The 22,571-nt window shown below is 35.9% G+C and overlaps 3 protein-coding genes across 4 annotated transcripts; 2 read left to right on the top strand and 1 right to left on the bottom strand.

The window, feature by feature from the left end:
* The first annotated feature begins 549 nt into the window (after positions 1-549).
* On the top strand, positions 550-9,132 carry LOC108323409 (histidine kinase 4). Of its 2 annotated transcripts, XM_017555857.2 has the most exons (12): positions 550-1,370; positions 2,126-2,486; positions 2,640-2,873; positions 2,962-3,131; positions 3,670-3,888; positions 3,963-4,149; positions 4,238-4,289; positions 4,391-4,620; positions 4,825-4,923; positions 5,123-5,838; positions 6,230-6,727; positions 7,655-9,132. In XM_017555857.2, the coding sequence occupies exons 2-12, from the start codon at positions 2,166-2,168 to the stop codon at positions 7,950-7,952; spliced, it is 3,024 nt and encodes a 1,007-aa protein (XP_017411346.2). In that variant the 5' UTR covers positions 550-1,370; positions 2,126-2,165; the 3' UTR covers positions 7,953-9,132. The 2 variants fall into 2 exon arrangements, with proteins under 2 accessions (XP_017411346.2, XP_052731656.1); XM_052875696.1 differs by lacking the exons at positions 550-1,370; positions 2,126-2,486 and having other exon boundaries at positions 2,736-2,873; positions 2,941-3,131.
* Positions 9,133-10,752: 1,620 nt separating this feature from the next.
* Positions 10,753-17,605, bottom strand: LOC108323407 (26S proteasome non-ATPase regulatory subunit 1 homolog A). The gene is made up of 13 exons (XM_017555854.2): positions 17,279-17,605; positions 16,735-16,804; positions 16,341-16,446; positions 16,080-16,191; positions 15,817-15,985; positions 14,960-15,432; positions 14,720-14,855; positions 14,367-14,615; positions 14,062-14,282; positions 13,734-13,992; positions 13,396-13,628; positions 12,807-13,323; positions 10,753-11,450 (listed from the first exon to the last, which is right to left on the bottom strand). Exons 1-13 carry the CDS (start codon positions 17,422-17,424, stop codon positions 11,121-11,123), a joined length of 3,021 nt encoding a protein of 1,006 aa, XP_017411343.1. The 5' UTR covers positions 17,425-17,605; the 3' UTR covers positions 10,753-11,120.
* Positions 17,606-18,780: 1,175 nt separating this feature from the next.
* Positions 18,781-21,971, top strand: LOC108323384 (receptor protein kinase TMK1). The gene is made up of 2 exons (XM_017555826.2): positions 18,781-21,258; positions 21,376-21,971. Exons 1-2 carry the CDS (start codon positions 19,035-19,037, stop codon positions 21,861-21,863), a joined length of 2,712 nt encoding a protein of 903 aa, XP_017411315.1. The 5' UTR covers positions 18,781-19,034; the 3' UTR covers positions 21,864-21,971.
* The last annotated feature ends 600 nt before the right edge of the window (positions 21,972-22,571 follow it).

Below are 22,571 nucleotides of genomic sequence, written 5' to 3'. Positions count from 1 at the left end.
TGATAGTGGAACACAGTGGTGGAAAAAGTACATATTGTACCAACCAATTAAACCGATGTTCACGGGTAAAAGACTCTTTTATTTTGATTATTAGTTTTAAAAAATAAAAACATTATTTAAAACAAAATAATTTTTTGACAAACATACAATTTAACGTAAAAATGAAGGAAATAAATATTACTGCATCTTTGATTTTTTTTTCCAACAATGGCATTTAAGCAAAAAGTTTAATCAAATAATCTAAGGCAAAGTAGGAATTTAGCAAAAGTACAAGGAGGTAAGGGCATCACATTTTTATAATATAAGGTTATTTAATAATGAAACATTAACTAATGTTGTGTTAGTTTGACAAAGAAAACCTAAAAAAATAACTAAAATAACTGCTTGTACTGTGTGAAGGTAACATTGGCGTATTAGTCTTCAAAGTCACAATAAGAGCAAAGACAAGCCAACTAATTAATTAATTAATTAAGTAATTAATATGGTGAGGGTATTTCCGGTAATTCAGGCGGGAATAAGATCCGCGCCTTGTCGCCATGTCATTATCGCTCAGATTTGTGATTGCGATTTCCAGTTTCTGGTTTTTCTCTCTCCTCCTTTTTGTTTCTCTCTCTTTGCCGTTTCAATTCCTAACGTTGTAACGCAACAGAAGTACAAGAAAATGGTGAACCGAGAAAGACCCAGGTGAGGGAAAAGATAAAAATGATTCGGGTTGCATGAAAGTGTCGTGCTTGAAGTGAAGATAGTGTGGAGGAGACTGTAAAGTTTCAATCTTTTCTGTCATACAGGTTCCAAAGTTGGAAAAAACACCAAAAAGGTAATTAGTTAACACTTCATTCACTCACTGGTCACGATCCATAATAGTCCATACCAAACGCTTCGTGCTTCGTGGTTCTTTGAATTGGGAGGTTGAGTTTCTTCTAAGCCTGTTGAAAAAGATTACCAACTTGGGGAGCAGACAGCGGGACACAGTTGGTGTGAAAAGAAATTCATTAGCATTGTTGCAAAGAATGAGAGAGAGAGAGAGAGAGAGAGAGAGAGAGAGAGAGAGAGAGAGAGAGAGAGAGAGAGAGAGAGAGGTCTTGACTTGACTGATGTACTATATTTTTTGTGTTGTGTGTGTGAACTGTGAAGTGGAAGGGGGACAACAGCGTATCTGGGAAAATCGGGAAAATTCGATTTAGTTATGTTATGTGCTTAAATTAAGCCAAGAAAAAAGTAAACAAGAGAAAAGAATAAAAAAGGGTATAAAAATTGAACAAGTACATGGTGTGAGAGAGAGAAGGGGGGCACACTCGGATCAAGACCAAACCAAATTGGTTCCAATTGTTCATTGTACAGCCACCTTGTTCTCTTTCCTGTACAGACAGGTAAACATGGTTTTTTATTTTCTTTCTTGCTCTCAAGTCTCAACAACCCTCTTTACCATCTCTATCCCTTTCTCATTGGGTTGTGTGCTTCGCTGTGTGTGTATGGTATTTTTGAGGTCAATCTCTGGCTTTGATTATTATATAGAGGAAAGAAGGTGAACGTGCTGTTCTTTGTCCTTAAGCAAACACTAGTTTCACGCCTACTCAGCATGATTATTGATTATAGTTCTCTTTAATTTTTTTTTTATTCTGATCCTTAAATCCTAAAACGCTGTTGAAACACAAATATTGGCTGTTGGGGGAGGGGAAGGTGGTTCTTTGGAAATTGAGCTTTTTTTTTTTAACAGCTTTTGAGACTCGTGCTTGTTTATCAGATATTTTTCTTTTAAATTCTGGGTCTGTGTGTGACATTTTTTTCTTTTCTTTTTCTTTTTCCTTTTTTGGGTGGTGGATTTTGAAATAGACTTGGTTTCTTTAATAAGAGATAAAACAAAGAAAATAATTTACCCAATTGGTCAATCATTCATTGTGCTTGGTTTGCTTTTGTGTCTTCTTTCTGAGTTTTGAATCGCGCAAAACAATGCCGCAATGATGCCGTACATAGAGTTTTGATTTGTGACCTTTTTGTTGCAACCATCAGAGAAAAGTGTATGATTTTTTGCGAGCACTTTCAGCTTTAAGCTTTAAGCAAAGTGTAGTACTCCTACATAAGCACTAACCACAATTATTTTTGGGTTTCTTCGGAAATTTTATAGATGATGAATAGGGAAGAAAGATAGGGGCAGAGAGAAATTGATGGTGATAGGTCTTGGGTTGAAGATGAAGAGTGAGCAAGCAGGGAGCAATGGAAAGAACACTTTCATTCAGGCACATAGGGCATGGCTTCCCAAGCTTTTGATGCTGTGGATCCTTCTCATGGCTCTAATTGGTTGGTGCATCTATACTAAAATGGATGCTGACACTAAAGTCAGAAGAAAAGAGGTGCTCGGTAGCCTCTGTGATCAAAGGGCAAGAATGCTGCAAGATCAATTCAGTGTTAGTGTCAACCATGTCCATGCCCTTGCCATCCTTGTTTCAACCTTCCATTACTACAGAACACCTTCTGCAATTGACCAGGTTTGTGTTTGATCTTTCATTGTGCTCTGTGCTTAGAACTAATTATGACAAGTTGGGTTTGTTTTTTTCTCATTTCTGATTTCTTCTAATGCAATCTTGTGGTTTTTCTACTCAGATTTTTGCATATCTTGACTATTGTTTGTTGCTCACCAGGAAACCTTTGCAGAGTATACAGCCAGGACAGCATTTGAAAGGCCATTGCTCAGTGGAGTGGCCTATGCACAAAGAGTGGTTAACTCCGAGAGAGAATCATTTGAGAAGCAACATGGATGGGTTATAAAGACAATGGAAAGAAAGCCTTCTCAGGTTAGAGATGAGTATGCACCGGTGATATTTGCACAAGAAACTCTTTCTTACCTCGAATCTCTTGATATGATGTCCGGGGAGGTAAATTGCAAACCTTTTCAACATTTTTTTTTGCTTATATAATCAGTCTATAACTTTCTGACTTTAGTTTATCTGATGCGTGATGCAGGAGGACCGAGAGAATATTTTGAGGGCTAGGGCCACTGGGAAAGCTGTTCTCACTAGCCCTTTTAAGCTGTTGGGTTCTCATCATCTTGGTGTGGTTTTGACATTTCCTGTTTATAAATCTAAGCTCCCTACAAAGCCAACAATGGAAGAGCGTATTAAAGCAACAGCAGGGTATGTCCTTGTCAATACTTTAATGGTTTGTGCCAAGTTTGTTTTCACAACATTTTGCTGTCTGTCTTGTGGCTCACGAGTGGTAAGAGGATGAGGGATGGTTAAAATCTTAGGTGGATTAATGCCTAAGTGATGCATTTTTTTTATATAGTTCAAAATAATGAAAATAATTATAACTCTACTGAATACTTCACCTATTTCAAGTTCAAGACTCAGTTTGTAACCCTTATAATTCCTCTAAATGTCAATACATGATAAAGGACAGACTTACTCTGGCTGCTGTGTCCATTACTACTGCATTTACCTGTAATGAAGACCTAAGACATGATACTCACTTCTGTTTCATATCCATTGTAACAGTTGCTTTTGTGCTACTAGTCTTTTTAATTTCTTTTCTTTTCTGGTTTGTGGTTGGAATTCCATAATTCCTCTATAGAAAACCTGTAGAATTTGTTAGTTTTGGTTCAATCTGATGGCTTTATATTATCCGTAAGCTTCTGAATTCCATGGTGTTGCTGAAACTTTTAATTGGAAGCAGATATGTTGGAGGATCCTTTGATGTTGAGTCCCTCGTGGAGAATTTACTTGGTCAACTTGCTGGTAACCAAGCAATTTTGGTGAACGTATATGACATCACAAACTTTACTGATCCCTTAATCATGTATGGGAAGCAAGATGAAGAAGGTGACATGTCTCTTGTCCATGAAAGTAAGCTTGATTTTGGAGATCCATACAGGAAACATAAAATGATATGTAGGTAGGTGCCTCTGGCTGTTGTACCTTTTGTAAAATGTTTGGTCAGCAGATGCTTATCATCAAGTTTTTAAACAGGTATCACCAGAAGGCACCAACAAACTGGATAGCACTTACCACGGCATTCTTATTTTTTGTGATTCTTTTATTAGTGGGTTATATTTTGTATAGTGCTGGAAATCGTATTGTCAAAGTAGAGGATGATTTTCATAAAATGGCAGAATTAAAAGTCCGTGCAGAATCAGCTGATATTGCCAAGTCACAGGTTCTTTTCCTTGCTTACGTTAGCACAGTTTATTAGTTCCTTTTATGGCTCCATGATCACTAAAACTATTTTTTTCTATAAATATCAGTTTCTAGCTACTGTCTCTCATGAAATCAGAACACCCATGAATGGCATTTTAGGTAACATCCGAATTTTCTCTACCCCTAAAAAGTAACATTCTTTTTTACCTACTTTCTCATTACTATTAGTGATACTATCTTCAAACTCCATGTTACTGTAGGGATGCTCGGTCTGCTTCTAGGCACAGAATTGAGTTCCACTCAACTAGATTATGCTCAGACTGCTCAAGCATGTGGGATGGCTCTGATAGCATTGATAAATGAGGTGCTTGACCGTGCCAAAATTGAAGCTGGCAAGTTAGAGCTGGAAACAGTTCCATTTGACATTCGATCCATACTTGATGATGTGCTTTCTCTTTTCTCCGAGAAGTCTCGGCACAAAGGTTTAGAGGTATGTCTAGTTGCTAAATTGTTGTGAAGGTCATTTAACTTTATGAGTTGCAGAATTCCATAATCTATTTTTGTATTTCTTGAACTAATGATCTCATTTCATTGTTATCTTTGTATTCGTATGTCTTTCGGTGGCAATTTGGCTACTGGGGTTCCTATTCACAATTCTTCTGGCTTGGACTTAATATGGTTTTGGGAACCATAGCTGGCAGTATTTGTTTCTGATAAAGTTCCAGATATTGTCATGGGAGATCCTGGAAGATTCAGACAAATAGTAACAAACCTTGTTGGCAATTCAGTTAAAGTAAGTGAATTTTTCAAAGTTAACTTCTCTAATGTTATGTGCATATTTGCATTACTAACATGTATGTGTGTTCGGAATGTGTTTCTAGTATAACTTTGTTCAATTTTTTAACTGTAGAGAGGATGTTTGAATCGTTATTGTAACAAGTAATTTATTACCATGGTAATTCACGGTAACATTACTGATTATAATCTTGCAGTTCACTGAGCGAGGACATATATTGGTGAAAGTCCATCTAGCTGAAAATAGGATGTCCACAATGAATGGAAAAATGGAGACGTTTCTCAATGGACGATCAGATGAAGTTGTGCATGTGTCTAGCGGTGGTTATAATTTCAAAACTTTAAGCGGACATGAAGCAGCTGATGAACGGAACAGCTGGGACAATTTTAAGCATCTGATTGCCGACGAAGAATTTTTCTTTGATGATTCAGTTAAAAAGGTGGCAAGTGAATCCTATGAGCAAGTCACCTTGATGGTGAGTGTGGAGGACACTGGGAATGGAATTCCTTTCATAGCTCAAGATAAGATTTTCATGCCATTTGTACAGGCAGACAGCTCAACCTCAAGACATTATGGTGGTACTGGGATTGGCTTGAGTATAAGCAAGTGCCTGGTTGAACTGATGGGTGGTGAGATCAGTTTTATAAGCCGACCCCAGGTTGGGAGCACGTTTTCATTTACTGCAGATTTTGGAACAATTAAGAAAAATTCAATAACTGACATGAAGAAACATAACTTGGAAGATCTGCGTTCCAGTTTTAGAGGGTTTAAAGCCATTGTGGTTGATGGAAAACCTGTTAGAGCAGCTGTTACTAGATACCATCTGAAGAGACTAGGGATTCAGGCCAAAGTTGCAAATAGCATCAATAAGGCTGTTTCTTTATGTGGGAAAAATTGGTCTTTGACCTCAGGGTAAGATTTTAGTTTCTCTTATAGTTGTCAATTATGAATGAACTGAATGTGATCACAAACAGCAGTATCAACATTTTAGTAATTCTCATTAGCTTTATAGCATGTGCTTATGAATAGTGAGTTTTCAAATGTTGTTATGGATGTTTTTACAAGCTTAACGTGGATTTTAACATGTCAAACATTCTATTTCAAGTTTCACATGCACTTGTTCTGTATTGTTTTAAGCTCTAATTTCATAAAGAAAATAAGAAACTGTATGGACTGGTTTTCTTTAATTACTCAAAGATAGTGATGTGGTGTCAATAAATGTTGTTCTAGCTAGATAGCAGTTTGGTTGAAGATATTGATGTTGTTCAGTTCATTCACTGCGTAAACTGGTTGTATATGGCAGAATATTTCAGCCTGATATGATTTTTGTTGAGAAAGACTCGTGGATTTGTGGAGAGGATGGGATCTTCAACGTGTGGCAGCTGGACTGGAAACAGAACGGGCACATGTTTAAGATACCTCAAATGATCCTTCTTGCAACCAACATTACTAATGCTGAATTTGATAAAGCTAAAGCAGCAGGTTTCAGTGATACTGTGATCATGAAGCCTCTGAGAGCCAGCATGGTGGCTGCATGTCTTCAACAAGTTCTGGGAACGGGGAAGAAGAGACAGCTAGGAAAGGACACGGGTTCATCTTTTGCACGAAGCCTTCTTTGTGGGAAAAAAATACTTGTGGTTGATGACAATAGGGTAAATAGAAGGGTCGCAGCAGGTGCATTACAAAATTTTGGAGCTCATGCAACTTGTGCAGAAAGTGGCAAAATTGCTCTTGAAATGCTTCAATTGCCTCACAATTTTGATGCTTGCTTCATGGATATTCAAATGCCAGAAATGGACGGGTACGTTTCTTATCATTTCCCTTACAGTTACATATAATTTATACTTAAGGGCCAAAAAATATAGTGCTTTTGCATCATCGGTTTTAATTTCGTAGCAGTGTTAAACAATTATAGTTAAGCAAGATACTTGACAACTGAACTACAGTTAGAACAAAAAGTGTTTCTATGAAGACTCAAACACAGTTTCTTGGTATAGGGACTAAAGTAACAAATTTGGCAAGTGTAAAAAACCCTAATATTAAAAAAGAAAGTTGTTCTATTAGAGATTGAAACATAAACTTCTATTTCGTAGGATCTTAAATCAAAAGGTTTGTGTTAAATACATGGACTGAATGAAGAATTAAATCTGCTTATAGTCATGCAGCATGTTGTATGGTACTATTTGATATTTTTTGTTGTATTATGAGCAGATAACCTAAACTGGATTGTGTACATTTTCTTTTATCAGACACTAACCAATTAAAAGTGTTAACATGATAGCTGCTGTATTAATATGAAATCTTTTTTTCGATTTATATGCATTCAACTTTTCTAGTTGAGGCATATTGACTAGTTGCGTGGAAGTATCATATCTTATAAACATGCTGAAGAGTATCATATCTTGATCCAGTATACCATCAAGCACGATCTATATTCTGGGTTGCGTTTAAGTTATAAAAAGATGCATAACACGAGCCAGGTTTTGATATGGTATGAGATTTAGGTACCAAACTCAACTCAATAATACTAGACGTGAGGAGATTTATTAAGAAAAATTCAAATCTTATAGTATATATAAGTGGGGTAATTCTCATAAGCCAAGCGTTGAGACTTAACTTTTGTGTAGCATGTGATGAAACTTGTTATTAAATGTTCCATGACCAACTCTTGATATTGAGATGGATTTGATGAAGCATCTAAATATGTAAATCATCAAATTATTTGCAGGTTTCAAGCAACTGGGAAAATTCGGGAAATGGAGAGAAAGGCAAATGAGCTTCTGATGAATGGTGAATGTGGTGAAGGAAATGGCTGGAAAAAGGAGTACCATTTACCTATATTGGCCATGACAGCAGATGTAATTCAAGCAACGTACGAGAAGTGTGTGGAATGTGGAATGGATGGTTACGTTACAAAGCCTTTTGAGGAGGAAAATCTGTATCAAGCAGTTGCAAAGTTTTTCAACCCCAAGCCTACCTCAGACAACTCATTACAGAATGGCAACAGAACTGGGAAAGCACCTTAATAATTGGACACACTCTCACTACTGGCATTTTTCATAGTTTGCTAGTGATCTGAATGTGCTTCAACATACAGAAGAAGAGCTTCGGTTGGTTTCAAGACATCTGAGATTATGCAGTATGCATGCAACATTACACACCCATATGCAGTGATCATTTCTAACCACCAGCTGAACATGATTTCAACCCGAAAAGATGTATACCACTACTACCCCAACTAGTGTACAGATCTCCCAAGGGATGAGAAAAATCATGTAAATTCAATATTTTTCTTTGGCATCTCGATACTCCCTATCAGAAGGGTTTCACTATAGTCTCTATTTTTTTAGTTTTGAAATCCTTTTTTTCTGTAAAATTGTCTTGTATAAGATTTGGTTAGTTACTACTATTATTGTTCAGAAGGAAAAAGTTGCCATATGTTTTTTCCTACACTTCCAATTCCTTCCAATGGCGTTTAAATAATTCACTTCATTCACACAATGGAATCATTCATCTCCTATATCAGACTAGTAACTTCGAGAAGCAAACTTGAGAGAGTTTATGCGAGGAAAGAGAAGGAAAAATGCACACGTTCAGCATGGTGATGGTGGTGGTAGCCACGTGGCAACCCCAGAAACAATGTGAAGCAACATTTGTCAACAGCTGGTAGCAAGCATAGTGAGGTGGCAACCTCTCTATATGACATGACATGCATATAGAAAGAATGAGTTAATGTCTGTATCAAGTGCATACATATATAAATTAGGTATGTAGGTGTGAAAATGGTAGAACTTTGAAGAAATAAAAGAAATGAATATGGAACAGTATCAGAATCAGTACGGTGCTGCTCCTACCAGTAAGGATTCTGTCCAGCGGGAAATGGAGACCACCGGAGACACCACCGGAGTTGGGTTTGGTGGCGGCGGCGGTGGTGGCAGTACACAAGTCATAGCTGAAGATTATGTTACCAGCAACAGCAACAGCAGTGGTGAGAAGCAGCAGAAAGGAATCATAGAGAAAATAAAAGAGAAGCTTCCTGGGACTGGATCACATCAACGCAAGTAGCTCTCACAATCATCAACACTGTAAAATCATGTCATGTTATGTGACAAATGTTACGCATGTTGTCTTTCCTACATAATGCTAAATACGATTATGTCCTTCCTTCTCTCACCAAATTAATAAAACTACTTCTGTTTTATGTTCTGTTCTGTTCTGGTTCATTAATCTTCATGGTAACCTGATTAAGTAATATAACAGTTATATTAATCACTTAATAATTACATTACACAGTTAAATGAATGTTTAGTAGATCATAAAAATTTTGTTGAGATTATTGAGTACAGACTATAAGATTAAAGCTTTTTATCTTTATTTATTAGGTACCTAAACTTTAGTTCAACCTATTATTTACTATAACTTTGTGAAAAGAAGGTTTTTAAAATTAAAATTAATAAAATGTTGAGTTTAAAAAAAAAGGATTACACAATTCTCACACAGTATATTTTGAGTTTAGAAGATGAGAAATTGAAATGCATACACAACATTTCTTTTGGAAAATGATGACATTGTATATAAGACTCTAAATTTTTTAAAACAAGAAAAAAGAGTTTTTCTATATTCTCAATATTGTATTATCATAAGTATTTTCAATTCATTGATTTCATTTAGAAAAGAATGGGAGTAAATTTTCCATAAATATAATGTTTGCGATTACAGTTAACTAAATTTAAACACCAATGATAATAATTAAGAGCTAAAATCATTTTAATATTATGTTAAACTGTTTTATCATTTGCTATTTTAAACGCAGTAAAAAAAACTTTTTTGTTTTTTTTCTTTAGAAACCAGAAGCACTCGTAGAAGGCATAGGCATAGGAGCAATTCTGGTTATTACAACAACTCAGTCATAATAGTAAAACGTCAAGTGGGCCATCGGAAACAGTAAGAAAATACTGTAAACATCTAAAGTTTAAATGTTATATAAAACAGATAAATAATTTTAGTATAAATACTGTAAACATATTTAAATTAATATTTATTAAAATTATATTATTTTCTATCATTTATTTTTTATTTAAGAAAAAATACGTCTGCATAAATATCTACTTATTTTAGCATAACAGTAAAAAAATTGGAACAATTCAACTTTCAAAATAGATTATTTTATATTCTTGAAATATCTCAACCAAAATTTATTGAGTTAACTTTTTATAGTCTTAATTTATTTGAAATATCATTATTTTTATCTTAAAAAGTTTATACATTTTTGTTCTTTATGAATATAGTAACTTTTCATTTATTTATGTGATTTGAACTTTATTTGTGTTTTTATTTTATTTTATTAAGAAGTAAGTACTCTAAATATTTTATGATCAATTACGAGTTAGTGTTACAATGAATAAAGAATGCGACACTTTCTATGAATATTCTACGAACCCTTTAATGTGTGTGAACTTTTTGAGATTTAGATTCTTGTGGCCATTCTGGAAACTTCATTTTTCAAATTTCTTAATAAAACATTCCATAATGTGTATTTTTTAAATGGTTACAGAAATCCTCTTAATTATAAAATTTATTATAGAATATTCTTAGTTTGATCAATCTTATTATAGAACGTTCTAAAAGGCTTTTAATAAATTCCAAGTTGCATTTAAAGGGTCATTCATATTAGTCGATTCACTGAAAACTCAAAGAAAACTTCAAAAAAGTAGGACTTCATTGATAGATTTATTGGCCGTTTTATAATTCTAATTAATTATAATTCCTTCTCTAATCTCATAACTATGGAGTACAATTAAGAAGCGATAAGAAAACTTAAATCAATTTTCAGAAATTCGTAATCTCGTGTTCTTGATAGTAAATATTAAAGTTTAAGAGAGAAAAACAGTGCCACTACTCTAGAAATTGGAGTTCGTCGAAAACAAATCGGAGACGATAAAAAACAAATTAACACATCAGGTTGGCCGCACGCTGCTTCTGCGCCGAACTGGTTCAGATATTAACTACATATTGGAGCAAATACCACAGTATAGTGCATTAAGGAAAAATGAAATTTATAGCCCCAGAAATCGACTTAAAATAGGCAACAGTGCAGTTGAGCTGAACCATTCAGGTACCTACTCTTCTCGGACGAACCAATTTATCACAAGCACCATGATGAATATTTGAACTTTGCGGAATCAGGACCAAACTCATGAGCTGTATTCAAATGGTTGAGGAGGTTGAGGTTCCTCATCCACAGCCATGGCTGATGAAGAACTCTGCAATCCAGTTGCTGACCCACCAGCAGCTGAAGTGGTGGTTGATGAGGGCGTATCAGTGAGAGCAAGAACTTCTGGCTCAGTAGGACGCAAGTCTTTGAGAAGCACAAATCCTGAAGGTGCCAACTTAACTGGAACATATCTGCTGTCCTGCAAAAATTTAATAACCTTCTCCTGCGCAGGAACCACCCTTGCAGGATTAGTCAGAATCTCAAAAGATGACTCGGGTTCTGATTTCTTCTCCGTCGTTGGGCTATCAACCTACAGAAAAGTGAAATTTTAAAAGGTCATCAAGCAAACATATACACATGTGATATGATAGGTCATGGATCTAACATTTTCATATCAACATTTTAACAACAATTTCTTGTATTCGTAAAATATAGATTTCAAGTCATATTTGTAGGACTTGTAAGGTCATTTTATATTATAAATTAGTAATATATCTAATTGATGTGAGATGTCCAACAAGTACAGTATCACCATTGCAATGAAGAAAATTTTATGCTAAACTCTGCCTACACACACGAAAAAAAAAGGAGAGACTCCAGCCATGAGCTTTCAGGGTCCATTGGATCTCCAGGACCAATCACAGTTCGATCATTTCTTAATAGCAATTTAGCCACATTCGCCGTCCTTACATACCAAGCTTTAGACCTACTTCATAACCACCAAATAAACAAAATCAGTTTCAGAACTGCGATCCCCAATCCCTATTCCCTTTACTCAAGCTTTCAGGGACCATTGGATCTCCAGGACTAATCATTTCCTAATAGCAATTTAGCTACATTCCCCATCTTTACATACCAAGTTCTAGACCTACTTCATAACCACCAAATAAAGAAAAGCAGTTTCAGAACTGTAATCCACAATCCCTATTCCCTTTGCTCAAAAGCTATGAAACATGGACAATGACCCGGACACGACACAGACCCGGACATGGACACTTTAACACGTGTAATCTCCAAAGTGTAGAACAAGGGGACACGGATCATTATGAATTATTTAAATTAACAATCAATATTAGTTAAATATAATAATCTAAACAAATTGTCACCTAATACAAAAATGAATTTAATTCATCTATATAACATCCAAAAAGTGAAAAGAGGATATAATTTATAATTTAAAATATTTCATCCCCTTCTTGGTCATCATTATTGAAAAAAAAAACACTTTAGTCGAGATTCATTTAAAGACAAATTAACAACTTTAAAATCCCACATTATATGGGAGATATGGTACGAGATTACAATACATATAATCTAAACATTTGTGATCATAACACAATGTCAAAATCGTGTCAAGGACAAAAAAAATGTCTATCGAATTAAACACTTCACTGATAAGTGTTGCTTGAGTAACATACATGTGTCGGTGTCAGACATGAGGACATAACATTAGAGAGGTGTGTCCGATACGTGTTAAACATAAGGACATACCATTTGAAAAGTGTGTCCGGGCTTCATAAGCTCAAAAGTGTTAACTTAATGCTAGTAAAGAAAATTTCTACTAAGTCCGCACACAATAAAAAATAAGTTTCGAATAGTCAAATAATGCTTTGAATTCAGAAACATGAAAGGAAGGCCTTCAATAATTAATTAAAAAACGCATTACCTGCATTGAATCTCCATCCTTTTCACTGGATGACTTCCCTTTTCCACCACTCGGTGCAGATGAAGAGTCAGGAGCGGATGAAATTTCAGCATTTGCCTTCTGCTCTTCAGCTTTCTTAGCCCTAGCTTTAGCCTTAGCTGATGTTGACAGAACAGCAGTGGGAAGCTTCACCGTCGAAGTAGTGGTAGGAACGGTAGTAGGCTTAGGATATTCAAAAAGTGAAGGCTTGGCATGTGACAAGAACTCAAATTTAGGAGATTTCAGGTCATAGTTCAGACCAATAAAAGCTGTGGGGGAAAAAGCCAGGCTTACAAAATAGATAAGAGGGTACCAATACCAAAATTGGCTAAAAACTGCAAGACCAACCACTGCAGTAATTTTATCATGTTTTGTCTTAGAAAGTAGCCTTATGGTCACATTTCTGCCACCAGCATCAAGGATTCCTGAGGCCAAAATTGCTCCCATCTTGCTCATGGTATCCTCGTGCTTGTCAAGGATAATTTTCTCCAACTGTCGCCTAGAGTGCAGGGTATGTCAGAAAATCACAAAATTATTGCCTTGCTGTACAAAATAAATAGGGTGGACTTACCTAAATGTTCCAACTCGTGAGTCACTAGCTTCACTGATCTGAACCATGACCATAGCCATTGCTATAAGAGCACCTTGACGAACAAAATCAACAACATCCGAAGTTAAAGGCTCCAATAAAGAGATAGCCTCACTGAGACCAGTACCAGCACAGGAAATACCCACAGCAAGTGCTGCCCCATATCGAACATGTGGATTGTAAGACTCTGATAGGAGGGAAACAATTCGTGGAGTCTGAAGTAGATAAACATTGCAAATATCAAAAAGATATCCAAAACAACAATAAAGCCACAAAAAGGCAATTCAGAACAAGGGAAAATCCAAAGATATAGAACTAACCTGTTCCGGATCAGAGTACAACACAAAACCTAAGGCTAGAACTGCAGTCCTCCTAACATCATCACTCACATCAGATACAGCAAAGTGCAGTAACTGGCGAATTGCCTTATTGTTTGCTGTTCCCCTGTACGCCAAGGCCAATGCATACATGCCACCATAACGCAATATTGGATCCTGATCACGAGTCATTTGCTCAATCAATGTGTCCGCTTCCTCTTCTCTCCCATAAACAGTAAGTGCTATTCCCAAAGCTAGCCCCCTGAAATTATTGAACAGTCATAAGCAAGAGAACCCAAATTTCACACCTTGTCATGCAAAAACCATTTACCTAATAATCTTTTCATGTTGGGTCTCATGCGCATAAGTGAGCATCTCATTTGCCTTGTCACTACCAGTTCCAACCATGAGTAAACCCATACTGATACCAGCAGCCTCACCAGCAACAGCACTATCAGTGTAGAGAACGTTCTTTATTTCTTCATAGATATCCTCATCAGCAGTTCCCAATGATGCCAATCCAAGACCTAAACATGCACCATGTTGAATGACCTGCCCATGAAGCTTGCATTAATTATAACCACAGGTTATTTCTTATTCTACCAAAAGAACATCATAAGGTTTATTAATGAGCACCTCAACACTGGTACTGCGCAGGCTATCACGAAGAAATTGTTTGATGCCCTCTCCATGGTTAGCATGAATAAGACCAAGGGCATACAGAGCACCGCCTTCTGAATATGGACTACCACCACCTCCAGTCCCACCCTGAGGTAAGTAGGGTGCCATCAGTGACCTTCCCTGCTGCAAATGGCCTCTATGGATAACACCGAGACCAGCAGTTGCACTAAATTTGGCCCAGTTAGTAGCTCTGCTCAACCAATCCTAAGATTTTCAAGGGACGATATTCTTAGGATGCGAAGCAATAAATATATATATGGGAAACACAAGGAGAGGGGATAAAGAGAAAATTAGCCATAATAACCAACCAGATTTTCCCTGAGGAAAGTATCCACAGTTGTTCCAGCATGCATAATTGCATTGGCATAAATTGTGGCACTGTGACAGACACTATTTCTCATCTCCACAGACTGCTTTATTGTCTTCAGAATAAGCAGGTCAGACCTAAATGCAGATTACATAAAAAACAGAATAAGAACAAAGAACAATAATTCAGTGAAACTAAAACCAACCACAAAATGAAGATATGACCATACAAACTGCCTCACTTGTTATGACTGTAAAGGAACTGCAGAGTCAGTTGTATTGAAGTTTCCCCAGACAAAATTCCCTTTATTTTGTTTAACCTCTCAGCATACATGGTTTCAATTGGATCCTCTGGCACATCAACTGTAGGCGCAGAATCACCATCCGTCATTTGAACATCATCCTGTCCACTCGCACTAGCATTTTGAGTAGAATCTGCGTCACTGGGTTTTGGCTGTGCAGCTTCTGAAGGCTGAGACTTAGCTGGTGATAGGCGATCTCTAACATTTAGAAGAAAAGCTTGGTGCTCATTCTCTACCAAATCAAAAGCAATTTGAAATGCCAAAAGAGCATCATCTTTGTTTTCAGAACGTAAAAGTTTCTCTAGTATGCTTGCAACACCCTCCGGCTCATCCAAGAACATAAGACACTGACAAATACTCAGATAATCTGGTGAAGGAAGCTTTTGAAACACCTTAACAAGAAGACGAAGAACCTAGACAACAAGAACAAGGATCAATATCACCCTTCCATCGTAAAAACTATTATTCACATTTTTATAAGTTGGAGGTCATGCCACAACCAACTAGTCATTAAAGAATAAATTTGAACAACTCAACAACTTTTTCAGTTCATTTTCAAGTACTATTCAGCTGATCTTCCTCTTGACCGTATAAATTCATGCAGGAGCAAATATTCATCCCATTTGAGTACACAAATCATAAAGATGTAAAATTCAAATTATGAAACATAGCCCAGAGAGATATTTCAAAGATAACTAAAACCATAATCCACCTCAATGATATACAACCCTCCAAATTCACCAGATACATACAGTGCTTAGGACTTAACACAAGCAGAAAACTTTCAATTCCCTTACCTCCTGTCTGTATTCCCTAAGGTTAACAAAGGAATGAGAGACATAAATGCAATATGATAGAGTTCCTTGAACATTGTCACTCCTTGTAATTGCCTCCTCTAGTTTATCCAATCTCCTGCATTCAATAGCCGTTCCCATAGCTTGCTGGTATTTTCCATCCACGATACACCTAAATTAGACAAAGCAACAAAAAGTGAGCGATTCCCAAGGGTTAAGATACATTTGATTTACAGAAACCAGAAGAATGATTATGGCTCACATACTTATCCAACAGTCTCTCCACAATGGCTTCCAACCTTGGGTCCACTTTGACAGATTCATCACTTGACTCAGCTGCCTTCGACTTTAGACTAGCATATTCATCTATGGCCTTAGCTGAAGATAGACGAAAATAAACAAAACATACATTGGAACTTAGGATGGCATGATTAATCATCGTTAGTTATATTCACAGACCACACTTTATATGTTGCCTGCCGAGGGCCATACAGTTGTCTTATAAAAATAAAGACTATAACTCTCACCAAGAAGTGTGTGAACATAATCAGAATCCTCTGAAACATCAAAAAGAGGACCAGCTCCGAGGGCATAGGATAACGAGTCATTAAGTTCACCCAAGTAATAAAAGACCTGAAGAATATGGAGTGATGCATACATAGATCATTAAGATAGGCAATGAAACTGACTTCAGTATCTAGGGATGAAATTTTCCAGATAGGAGAAAGAAAGCGTGTCCTTTTGGTGACTGCTTTAAAAATTGAGAAAGATAATAAAGAGATGAAAGCCAATACTTATTTTTTACATCTCAAATATTGTGAAAAATTATCCCTTTCAAAGAAAAGAATTTTGCAAGAAAAATTGCTGTCCCGCTAATTTTCCATTCGAAGTTGGTTCAAGATATTAACAGATCACAGATACCTTTGACACCAGAAGAGCAGCAAGTTGCCTTTGATGTTGATCAAACTCCTCATCTTCATGCAAACTCTCTCTGTTCGACACCCATAACAAACAAACAGTTAAATCCTCTACATTCCCACTTCTAACCACGCACACTAAATATTCAATTCAAGCAAACAACTTAGATCTTTGAGCAAAATAAGGACCATATGCATTAATAACAAAGTCTCCAGATTGCAGAAGAAGATGCAGCTAAAAACATTCCCCTTCCTAGAGAAGCCACGCTTTCAGGACCACGTTGACTCATGGATTTTATCACTATATATGGAAAGGGTGACCAAAAAAATACCCCTTTGGCTACTAAACCGCAATTAAATATAATACAATTGAATTACAACAATTAACCAGTTCTTTATTCTTCTTTATTGATCAATACACTCAGAGAAACTAAAAGCGCGCAGCAATTGAAACCATATTACTTTCGTGTAAACAAAAAGCACACGCAAAACCCAAATCCAAATTCGCAAAAAAAACAGAGATCGAAGGAAAAAAGGAGAATGCTCACATCTTAGGCAGACTAGTGGAGATCTCGGGCCAGAAGGTGTCGACCAAGTTGTTGAGGTTGGAGAGCGCGTGAAGCTTGAGCGAGAGGTGGGGCTCGTTGAGCATCGCCAGCATCCCACCTGCGGAACTCACCAAAGTCGTAGCCATGGTTGTGCGAATAGGAACTGAATTGGCGAATAATTGCAACAGCTAGGGTTAGGGTTAGGGCTTGAGAATGGTACTTAACGGAACGAGCGATCTGAGAGGGTTGCAGAAACAATTGCGAAAGGGTTTGGGTTTGGGTAGTTTTGGGAGTGAAATTGAAATGTGTACTTTGTTATATTAGGAGCATCTTCAATTCTTATTCAACACGAAATGGATCAATTAGTCAATTTTCTGTAAAATTTCAATTATTTTTTATCTTTTTATTCGAAAACACCTAATTAGCTAATTTCAGTATATGAGACGAAAATTTGAAAAAGTGGGTTAAGCCTTTATATACATTTATCATCAGACGGTGATCTTGATTTAATTTACTGACAATTTTTTTTTCAAATTTCCTGACAAATAAATATTTTAAAATTCATTATAAATATCTTAATATCTTGAAACAAAACAAAAAATGAATGAAGAAAAACAAAGTTAAGAAATAATATATGTTATTATAAACTACTTTATAAAAATATTGTATACCCAACACGTGTAATATAATTTAACAGACATTTTTAATAAATGGATCTCCTGTTTAACAATTTCAATTTATAAATATGCATTATAAAACATAAAACTTAAATTTAAAAATATGTAATCAAAAGTATGAATTAGAAAATAAATATATAGAGTACTTTTAATAATAGATTCTAAGAAATATTTAGTCTGTTATAATACACAATATATATATATATAATTTTATTTTCAAGTATATAAACACTTTTTTTTTTTCAAAATTGTACATAATCATAAAAAAATTATGAGAAAAGTGAAAGGATTAAAAGTAAAAAAACTGCTTCACAATAATTTATAAATGATATACCACTTTGGAAAGCTTTTATATTGCATCATTGAATTTAAGCTCAAAAACTGATATACTAGTCAATGACTGTCCTATTTAAAGTGTAAAAATAGAATAATTTTACTTTAATCATAAATATTATTTAGTCTCCACTTTGTGTAACAAAAGAAAATAGAATAAACATATTTCATAATTATCTATAAACTGTTATCTTAAATATAAATATAGGTATATTATTTGAAAACCATTTTGTTTGTCAAGTTGAGATCTTCCCATAAAGAAATAATCACTTGTTCATTTTTTTTGTTATACTTTAGTTTAACAAAATTAAGCATTTAACATCCAAATTAGCATATGTGTATAATAATAATAATAATAATTAAAAAAAGAAATATTTAGTGAGTATATAAAAATATGATTTTATTTAATTTTTTAATGTGAATAATTAATTTACTACAAACATTATGTTCAGTCAGAAGAGTGGAACTAAAACATGCAATGCAAACCACTGATTTTTGAAACTTCCAGAGAATAGGGGTCCACACATGCATGTGTCTGTCTTCCACCATTTTCTCCATAACCTAAACAAAACTTCGTCTGCAATTTCTTTCCTTCTGCATTTCGCTTCTTTCTTTGGAGGGCTTCTCCTCCTTGTCCTTATCAGATGCAATGTGATAAAGTCCCCCTTAAACCCTTTCGGGATTCTCCATCATCATTCCGACCCAGCTTTCTTTTTCTTCATATGATTTGAAAAAGGTGATTAAATATGAGGAAGCATGAACTGGGTTTTGGAGGTCTCTTCTTTTATGATCTTCTTTTTGTTCTCTCTTTCTTTGTTATCTCGATTAGATGTCAAGATGCAAACGTAATGGGAATTTTAAAGAGCACCATCAATGCCCCTCTTAGCTTCGAATGGATAGGTCAGGATATATGCAAATGGAAACATGTTGTGTGTGATTCATCAAAACGTGTGAAAGCTATTCAGATTGGGAATCAAAACCTCCAAGGGACTCTCCCCAAAGAGCTTGCGATGTTAACGGCATTGACCCGGTTTGAGTGTCAAGACAATAATCTTACAGGGGCATTCCCTTACCTCTCAAAATCCTTGCAGAAGTTGGTAATCCATGACAACAACTTCAACTTATTTCCCAGTGATTTCTTCAAGGGCATGAGCAGTTTGCAAGAGGTGACAATTGACAACAACCCCTTCTCTCAATGGAACATTCCTACCAGTCTCAAGGACTGTGTAGCACTCCAAACTTTTAGTGCTCAGAGTGCTGGCCTTGCTGGGACAATCCCAGATTTTTTTGGCAGAGATGGTCCCTTTGCAGGTTTGGTTTTCTTAGCTTTGTCTGATAATTTTTTAGAAGGTGGATTGCCTGCAAGCCTTTCGGGTAGTTCAATAGAGAATCTTTTGGTGAATGGACAAAACGGCAACTCTAAACTCAATGGCACCCTAGCTGTTTTAAGCAAAATGAAATCTTTGAAGCAAATATGGGCTAATGGGAATTCCTTCACTGGTCCTATACCAGATTTGTCACACCATGATCAACTTTATGATGTTAACTTGAGGGATAACCAGTTGACTGGTGTTGTTCCACCCTCTTTAGTTGCTTTACCAAGTTTGAAGTTTGTGAACTTAACAAATAACCTTCTTCAAGGATCCCCTCCTAGGTTCAAAGATGGTGTAGCAGTCGACAACAACATGGATAAGGGGAGAAATCAGTATTGCACAAACGTGGTGGAGCAATCATGTAGTCCCCTTGTAAATGTTTTACTATCTATTGTTCAACCTTTAGGGTATCCTTTAAATTTTGCTCAAAGTTGGCAAGGTAATGATCCGTGTGCAAATAGATGGACAGGTGTGATCTGTTCTGGGGGGAATGTTTCGGTTATCAACTTTCAAAACATGGGTTTGTCTGGCACTATCTGTCCATGTTTTGCTGGTCTTACTTCGGTGACAAAAATATTTTTTGCTAACAATAATCTCACGGGTACTATACCAAATGAACTTGCTAGTTTGCCTCATTTACAAGAGTTAGATGTTTCCAACAATGATATATACGGCAAAGTGCCATCATTTCGTGAAGGTGTGGATGTTAAATATGAAGGGAATCCTGACATTGGAAAGAATGAACAAACTAATTCAGGTCATGTAGGTCACGTAAAAAACAATAATACTGCAATAATTGTTGGAGTTACGGTAATGGTTGTTGTTTTACTTGTTGCTGGGGTTTTGATACTTGTTAAGTTTAGAAGAAAGGCAAAGTACGAGGGTAAGCTTCAACAGCAAAGCACAATTGTGATACCTCCTCGTTATGGGGATGGAAATGTTGCAATGATAAACAGTGGAAATATTAGTTCATTGTTAAGTCCTTCACAAAGTGTTTATAAAGGAGAAGCAAGTAACATGTTAATTCCAATTCAAATTTTGAGAGAAGCAACTAACAACTTTAGTGAGGGAAACATTTTGGGAAAAGGGGGATTTGGCACTGTATACAAAGGGGAATTGCATGATGGGACAAAGATTGCAGTGAAAAGGATGCAATCAACAGGATTTGTAGATCAAAAAGGGCAGAGTGAGTTCACGTCTGAAATTGCTGTGCTCACCAAGGTTCGACACAGAAATTTGGTTGCACTCTTGGGGTTTTGCTTAGATGGTAGTGAAAGACTTCTTGTGTATGAATGCATGCCTCAAGGTGCTCTTAGTAGACATTTGATAAACTGGAAAGAAGAGGGGCTAAAACCACTTGAATGGAAGACAAGACTTAGTATTGCATTGGATGTTGCTAGAGGTGTTGAATATCTCCATGGTTTGGCACAGCAGATTTTTATTCACAGAGATCTTAAACCATCCAACATTTTGCTTGGAGATGATATGCGAGCCAAAGTATCAGACTTTGGACTCGTTCGACTTGCTCCTGAAGGGAAAACCTCGTTTCAAACTAGACTGGCTGGAACTTTTGGATACATGGCACCAGAATATGCAGGTAGATTAAACATAACTTTGTTTCTCATGCATCAAAATACAACTAAAAGATACTCAAAATGTCTTTCATGTGTAAATATTCAATGCACTAATATGAGAATGTCATGCAATTGTGCAGCTACTGGGCGACTTACAACAAAGGTTGATGTGTATAGTTTTGGAGTTATTCTTATGGAGATGATAACAGGAAGGAAGGCACTTGATGACAGTCTACCAGAAGAGCACATCCACCTCGTTACATGGTTTCGCAAGATGTTAATAAATAAAGATTCATTCCCAACAACCATTGATCCAACAATTAAGGTTGATGATGAAACGTTACTGAGTATTAGCATTGTTGCAGGGTTAGCAGGACATTGTTGTGCAAGGGAGCCTCACCAACGCCCTGACATGAGTCATGTGGTGAATGTGTTGTCTCCTCTTGTTCAAGTGTGGAAGCCTTCGGAAACAAATGTTGATGAAGCATATGAAATTGACTTTGATATGACATTACCAGAAGCACTCCAAAGGTGGAAACAGTTTGAGGATAATAGCCACACCATTGACATTGATGTAACTTCTTCATCAAGACATCTTAACGCAAACAACACAAACTCAAATCCATAAACTCACTCTTTTGTAATTGCAACTTTTAAGAGTGATCTCAAATAAGCTGTAATGTCAACTTTAACTTTAATGTAGTTACTCACTTTTTTCTAACCTATTGTTTCTCTCCTCACACTCTCTCCTTATTACATTCTAGAAACGATATGTTAAGATAAATATGTTCTCTTTTTTCAATTCAAATATCTTAGAACTTTTAAAATACAAAATATAATTTATTTTTTCATTTATATATATGCATAACTTCATACAATGTATTACACGTTGTTTTATGCTTTAAGTTTTTTAAAATTCACTATATTCCCATTTTAGTAGTATACAACTACAAAAAAAAAAATATCACACAAACCGTTGAAAGACAAATAATTCCCAAAGAAAGTGTAAATAAGACTATTACACTTATCTCATATATAACTATAACAACAAATATACACACATACCAAAAACTTATACCATTGAGAGTTCCCTTACACTAAAACCAAAAGTGTAATGCTAGAGTTTTACAAAGGTCAAATTTATAAGGAAACAGAGACATCCTACTCTAAGCATCCTACTCTAAGCTTTCACCGCACTAACCAACACTTGATCCACCAAGACATCATCTTATACCATTTAGGTGATCATTCCAAAAGATAACACAAGCATTCAAACATACAAAAAAGAAATGTAAGCTAATGTACCAAAAACAATCATATAATTTAGATATATCAA

The sequence above is a fragment of the Vigna angularis genome, chromosome 1 (assembly GCF_016808095.1).
Source record: "Vigna angularis cultivar LongXiaoDou No.4 chromosome 1, ASM1680809v1, whole genome shotgun sequence".
NCBI lineage: Eukaryota > Viridiplantae > Streptophyta > Magnoliopsida > Fabales > Fabaceae > Vigna > Vigna angularis.
Note: the sequence above shows the minus strand (reverse complement) of the source record. Positions and strands in the feature narration are given on the sequence as shown.